Source organism: Ctenocephalides felis, unplaced genomic scaffold (assembly GCF_003426905.1).
Source record: "Ctenocephalides felis isolate EL2017-DRISC unplaced genomic scaffold, ASM342690v1 CF-g0.4_SCAFFOLD_00845, whole genome shotgun sequence".
NCBI classification, from domain to species: Eukaryota; Metazoa; Arthropoda; class Insecta; order Siphonaptera; family Pulicidae; genus Ctenocephalides; species Ctenocephalides felis.
The window spans coordinates 2,149,971-2,157,725 of record NW_020536999.1 but is presented as its reverse complement, the minus strand read 5'-3'; the positions used below and the strand labels follow the sequence as shown (position 1 = coordinate 2,157,725).

The 7,755-nt window shown below is 27.5% G+C and overlaps 1 protein-coding gene across 1 annotated transcript; it reads left to right on the top strand.

The window, feature by feature from the left end:
* Positions 1-2,671: 2,671 nt before the first annotated feature.
* Positions 2,672-6,933, top strand: LOC113364258. Its single transcript, XM_026606744.1, has 3 exons — positions 2,672-2,729; positions 4,140-4,238; positions 6,722-6,933. Exons 1-3 carry the CDS (start codon positions 2,672-2,674, stop codon positions 6,931-6,933), a joined length of 369 nt encoding a protein of 122 aa, XP_026462529.1.
* The last annotated feature ends 822 nt before the right edge of the window (positions 6,934-7,755 follow it).

Here is a 7,755-nt window from a genome sequence, read left to right as displayed (position 1 = left end):
CAGTTTGCTCGTCAGTAAAGTCCTTTTAGATATTTTCATCTATGTTTTAGATATTATAAAAATGTAATACATTACTATCTATAGTGATTTCTTTGAATTGATTATCAGTAGATTCCTTTTATCTATTTCATATTGTAATACTTTACTATTTTTGCCTCAAAAAATTGATAATGACTGATTTGTTCGTCAGTAGAGTCCTTTTATTAATTACAAAGTATAATGTTATTTTGAATTATTCCTCAAGATCATTAAGATCAGTTTGTTCGTCAGTAGAGTCCTTTTAATTTATCAGAAATTATTATTTAATTTTGTTCAGAGCATTTGACTCGGCAGTAGAGTCCTTGTTTGAAATAAAAAGTACAATATTTTACTAGTAATTTTCTTTATGTAGTAGTAATGACTATTACAAAGAAAGTCGCCAATAATTATTTTTTTAATTACTAATTACCAATAGGGATTTATGGTATTCATAATTATTATTATATAAAGTAATTTATTATGTCGTCTAGATAACATAGTTTAGTTTAATTTAAAAAAATAATTATGTATGATGATGCATTTGTGCATAGAAAATCCTTGGCCTATAAAGATAACGATGCAATTTATCATACAACGACGGATATGTACTTATTTTTTTACATTATTAATTATGACATAGGCGAATACATTAAATAACTTATTTTAACGAACAAGTTAATAGTTTTATATAAAATATAAGAATAATAAAATATTTTAAAAGAGTTAAGATAAGGTAAAATGAAATTTACTAATGTAAATTACTTTTTTGTTCAGTTTTACGATAAAACCACGGTACCAGATAAAGTAAAAACAATTAAAATTAAAATTAAAGATAGATATTAAAATTTAAGGTTTTTTCTAAAATAAAAGTTACATCAAAATCGGTCCAGCAGTTTTGTAGATTAACCGAAACAACATACAGACAGACAAAATTTAAAAAAAGTTAAATTTCTGTACTCTATTGATATTCATATAAAATGTCTCAAAAATGGATATGTATAAAGATATTATAAGTATAATTATTGCGTAAAGATAATATTATCTTTTCGGGTTCACGCACCCAAAAGTATTTTGAACCTGAACCGAAATGTAAACAAATTTGTTTGTTTACACTTTTTACTAGAAGATAACTAGATTCTTATTTAATGACTTTGTTTTTTGGTGAACTTTCCTGATAAAACATAAAACTATCTCTGATATATATATATATATATATATATATATATATATATATATAAATGTATATATGTTCTAAATAGTTTTCCACCTACATAATAAGTCAGCCAAACAGTGAAAGCAAACAACAGGTCGTGGAAAAAATAGTGAAATAAAATAAATTACTTCTTAATTCGATATTGATACACTAGGTGTAAGTGGCATTTTGCCTTAAGGCAAATTAAATTTTTTTGAAGAGTGAATTACATAAACTTCACCCTGGCCTAAAACAAGAGAGAAATTAGTAAAAATCCATTGATGTAACAAATAAGAGACTCTACTGACAATGAAGTATGTTTTCGACTTCAGGAAGAAACTAATTAAAAAAATTGCTAAAAAAAAGAAGACTGGTATGGTGAGATAACCAAAGAACAACCTTATTATCAACTAGTCTTCACAAATTAAATTTAATACTGCTCAATTTTTAAACCAGATTAAAAGACTCTACTGACGAGCAAGCTGATCAGCGACTTCAAGAATAAATTAGTCAAATATTGCAATTGTGGCAAAATAGAATTCCACCAATCAGAGAACAAATTAGTCAAATATTGCAATTGTGGCAAAATAGAATTCCACCAATCAGAGAACAAATTAGTCAAATATTGCAATTGTGGCAAAATAGAATTCCACCAATCAGAGAACAAATTAGTCAAAAATTGCAATTGTGGCAAAATAGAATTCCACCAATCAGAGAACAAATTAGTCAAATATTTCAATCGTGGCAAAATAGAATTCCACCAATTAGAGAACAAATTAGTCAAATATTGCAATTGTGGCAAAATAGAATTCCACCAATCAGAGAACAAATTGGGCAAATATTGCAATTGTGGCAAAATAGAATTCCACCAATCAGAGAACAAATTAGTCAAAAATTGCAATTGTTTCAAAATAGAATTCGACCAGAGATCAAAGAAAAACAGAAAATAAACTGACCACCAAGAGGAAAACATCAGAGAGAATACTAGGAAATACTAGAATACTAAGAAAATGTGATAAAAATTACTCAGACAGTTTACAAAAGGCAAAGTAAAAGAACTGTAAATGTAATAATTTTTCAGAAACTATTTTCTCAAGTGGATCTACAACTGAAAATATTTTCCACCACTGTTTTTCATCGGATGATGTTTATTTCTGGACGCCCTACTCTGAAAATACAGACGACACAGCTCCAGATACAAAAACACTCCAGGATCACAAACCACACAAATCAGTCGAGGAAATAATAATAAAAGTCGAAAAAAATAATTAATAATTAAAATAAATAATTAAATAAATTAGAACGCGACAGTTCAATCCATCCATGGTACAATTTCGGATAAATTAATAATCTGTGTCCACAAGTTTAAAATTTAAAGTACTTCTAAAAATATTATAAAATATTAATATCCTAATTATTGTGTATTATTACTAATTAATTAATCAAACTATTAAATCCAAAATGTCTTCAACAAGATTGTTCTTGTTTGCATTAATGGCGATTTGTATTTTGCATACAGGTAAGTTTTAATAATATATAATAATAAATTTTTATTAAAATTATTGTTATGAAAATAATATCAAAAAATGAGTTTGATGGCTGCGTACAAACTTTCATAAAAAATTGTATCAGTCATCATTGTATAGTGTCAGTTATGTGATAACCATAGTATTAGGTTGTCAAATATCTCCCTTCCGCTTTTTTGCTCTTGGTTTATAATACAAAAAGGCGGAAGGGAGATATTTGACAACCTTATATTATTTTGGATTTAATTTTTGGATTTTTAAAGATTTTTTAAAATAAGTTATTGCACCAAGAAAATATGCACTAATAAAACATCCAAATTGCAAGGCCTTCCTATAATGATCTACATCTTGAAGTGCATTTTTATTTTATTTTTTTGAGAGTGTGATTAAAAATTTACTAGATTTACTATTTGATGTTATACTAAGCAAATTGATTAAAATAATATCCAAATGGCAACTATGTAGTACAAACGGTTACATCCTTAAGTCCATTATCATAATTTTTGTGATTAAAAATTTATTAGTTTTACTATTTGACGTTATACCAGGCATATTGATTGATAAAATATCTAAAAAATTACAATTGTGTAGTACAAACGGTTTGTGTTCTATAGACCTTAGAAAAACTACAACCTTAAAAAAATATATATTTAAAAATCTCATATACTCGTATAGATTTTTAAAAATTTTTGTAGTTTATCTTCAGATGTGGAACTTCAAAGATCTTTGAATATTCATCTAGATTCTAAAAAAACTTTTAAATTTTCTATATATTAAAGATCTTTGAGGATCAGCGTAGATCTTTGAGAATCAGTGTAGATCTTTGAAAATAATCTGTTATTTTCTTAAACTTTTAGACCAAATGTTTTTTGGTTTTATTACTTGTTGGTAAATCAAACACGTTGTCTGATAAAATATCCAAATTAGATGGCATTCTGAAAAAGAGGATTATCACCATACTCCTTAACGTATTGTCCTTAAACATTATTTTATTCTTTTCTTGAGTTGAGTTTTTCTGATTAGAACTTCATCAATTTTAGTAGCTGATGAAATATCCTAATTATAACACTTAAAAATTCAAAACAAGTTTTGTACTAAGAGGACGATCACCAGATACGTCAATGTATTATTCCACAGTGCAAAAGTCTACTTTAATCGTTTTAAAAGTCTCCAGTTAAAAATTGATCAGCATTAGTATTTGTTGAATACAATTGTCTAACTTGAAGTGTTAAAAATGGGTACGAAAAACCAGTCTATTGTTATTGTACATTTTAGAAATTCCAAAACCCTTTGAGCTACTCTTTAAAATTTGTTCCAACAATATTAGTTAGGGATCCAAGAGTTGTCCCTTTATAGTTCTGCGATTGGTGATATTGAAGTTAATATAATTCTACTTATTTCAGGATCAACCCTAAAATGCTACGACGTGAACTACAGAGTCCTGCACTGTCCGATGAGAGAAGGATACACTTTTGGATGTCTTTCAGCATCTATTTCCAATGGTAAGAATTATTTGTACTTTCTCTGAATATCATTAGTCCTCTCTCAAAATCATTTGTACTTGTACTAAATTACTTGTTCTTCCTCTGAATTACTTGTATTTCTTCTGAATCAGAAAAGGCATCCTTTTGAATCTCTTGTACTTCCTCTGAATAAGTTGAAATCCCTTTGAATCACTTGTACATCTTGTAAATCATTTGTACTTCTACTAAATAATTTGTTCTTCCTCTAAATCATCAGTCCTCCCTTTAGTCTTTGCTCTGAATCATTAGTCCTTCATCTAAATCAAAAGTCTTTCTAAATCAAAAAAGTCTTCTTTTTGAATCTCTTGTACTTTCTCTGAATCAGTTGTAATTATGTACTTGAATCACTTGTACATCTTCTAAATCATTTGCACTTCTACTAAATCATTTGTACTAGTGTTTTTACAAAAACCGACATTTTGGAAAACCGGTTTTCGAATTTTAATTTTACTAAAAAAACGGTTTTAACCGGTTTTCGAATTTTATATAGAAAATACATTTTTGCTCGAATATTATGTAATTTATCCTCAAATTTAGTGTAATTTAGAGCAGTATTTGACTGAATTTATTTATTGTTCAATTTTATAGATAATAAACAAAATTATTTAAATTTTAATTAGTAGAACTAAAAAATAATAGTTTATCTTGATTAAATAATATTGAAAATAAGTATTCGTTATTCATGCATCATGCGTTCACATATAAGAATGAAAATATTTTATTTATTTAAATAAATTTAGTTAAATATTTTTTATTTGAAATAGATAGTGAAAGGAAAGTTTTCGAATAAATAAAAATAATATATTTTTAAATAAAAAAAATGCATCAAATTAAAAAAAAAATTAGATACATGTTGATACATACTTGTTAATATCAATTTTAGTTTTAAAAACATTTAAAAGCTAAACTCGGGTATTGTCTGTTCCGAGCAATTTTAATAAATTAATTTTAAACATTCTAATTGTTTTTTTTTTGTTTAATAAAATATGATTTCGAAAAACTGAGAACGTCTATCGAATTGCTACTTAGACGTGAACTTTGTTTACTCACAAAATTTCCTGAAATAGAAAATACTCTCATACTTGCGACCAAATTATGCTTAATTGTTTTTAAAGCCTGATATAATAATAAATAAGTTTTTTAACTTCCCGTAGGGTAAGTTATTGTAATGGGCCGAAAATCGGAATTGAAAATTTTTACATTTCTCGACGTTTTGAAGGTTTCTGAACATTTTGGCATACCTCAGAAAAAATGGACGTGTATGTGTCTGTGTGTATGTATGGATACAAATTTTCGCCCACGTTTTCGGGCGTACGGATCAACCGATTTGAATGGTTCTAAAAACATTCTATTGCTATTGATAGGGAAAAGAGCTGATTAGTTTTTGGCAAAGGCAGGTCCAGCCGTTTCGGAGATACGGAGCAAAGAGTGCAGAAAATAGAAATCGAGTTTTTGAGAGATCGGAGTATCCGATTTGAATGATCTGAAAAACATTCAATTAGTAATGATTGGGAGAAGTGTTTATTAGTTTTTGGCAAAGGCAGGTCCAGCCATTTCGAAGATACGGAGCTAAATATGTAAAAAATGGCAATTTTTGAGAGAACTAAGCGTCCGATTTAAATGATTCAAAGAACTTTCTGCTTGTCTTAACAAAATAATTGATTTTGGAAAAGAAAATTTTGTTCCAATTTTTTTTTTTTTTTAGTTTTTTGTATATCAAAAATATTTCAGATTTTATTTTTAATTCTGACTATAGTTCTAATATACTTTAAACAAATAATTTCAACTCTGCAATTCAGTTTATATAATTCTTATAAATATTAGACAATGTTACAATATTTATAATAATCTATTTGAAAACATTCAGTATTCCACGAACATTTCGTTACGGTACGGAAAGTTCCAGCAATTTGCCTTAAGGCACGATGCCATAATTGCCTCAAGACAGAATTCCACTTACAGCTAGTTGTTTTTTAATTTGTGGCTTCTAGGGTTTAAAACTCTTTTTTTTAAGTTTGAGTAGAAGAAGTTACTTCTTCAAGAAGAAGTCACACTGATTTTTAATTAATATATACACTGGTATAAAAATTTAAATTAGTATAGACAAAACGTTTCTGGAAACCATTGCAGACTGATAAGATATCAAATGCTATTGAACCGATATGATTGCAAGAATCAAAACGCTTTCATCTATCTTTTATATTTGGCTATATTTGTCATTTTTCATTTATACAGTAAAAACCGACTTTTTTCACTAAAAAAAACGGTATTCGAATTCTATAATTTTCGCCAAAAAACCGGTTTTTGAACGCCGACAAACCCTAATTTGTACCTCTTCTAAATAATTTGTTCTTCCTTTAAATCATCAGTCCTTTTATTGAATTCCTAGTTCGTTTTTTTCGATCCTTTCTCTTTTTCTGAATGTTGTCAATTACCATCTACTAATTTATTTTTTTCTCTAGGTGACGATACCAGAACAGTAATGAACTGTTACCCGGGAAGATGTCACGATTACGGCGAATCCGTCCGAATGGCCGGCCTGAGATTGGATTCATGTTCAGTCTGTTTTGGAGATCTCTGCAATGCAGATTTGGAGAAAATGCGAGAGTTGGAGATCGAAAGGGAGAGGGAAATCGAGATCCGGGGAAGGGAACGAAGAGAGAAAAATAATTAGACTAATTAACTAAAAGACTAACTATTTAAGTTAAGGAGTCAGAATTATGTTTTAATTTAAGTCCCTTAATTTCCAATGTAATTTTAAAATTTTCATACGTCCATGTACAAGTGTATTCTTTTTCAATTTTCTCAAGATTAAGATTTGTAGGATATTTGTAGGTCCCAATGTAACTACTCAAAATTTTGTATAGATTTTCATAGAAAATAGTATAAATTTTGAAAGAATAATTTAGATCTTTACCAATATTTAAAGATTCCAACTTATAATATACTCGTACACACACTTATATAATAGAAATCTATACAAATATTTAAAAACAGAGGAATTGTTTAGTTTTCCATATATGTTCTAATGTATTTTTAAAATTTTTCATACGTCCATGTATAGTGTCTTTCTTTTTCAATTTTCTCAAGATCTTGCATATCCATATGTATTTTGTCAAAATTTTGTATAGATTTCCAAAAATTTAGAATAGATTTTGAAAGAATATTGTAAATCTTTAAGGATCTTTGAAGATATTTAAAAACTCAGGATTTACACATATCTATTTGAAAATTTTTGAGATTTAGCATAGATTTTAAAAGATCGGTAAAGATATTTGATGATTCAGTTAGATTTCAGAAGACTTTCAAATTTTCACTCAGAGTAAACATTTCATTTTGAAGATCTTTGATGATTGATGTAGATCTTTAATGATCTCTGCATATATCTTTACTTATATTTGAAGATTCATCTAGATTTTTAAAATCTTTAAAATTTTCACTAATTGTCAGAGTAAACATTTTTTTAAAGATCTTTAAGGATTTTTGCAGATCTTTA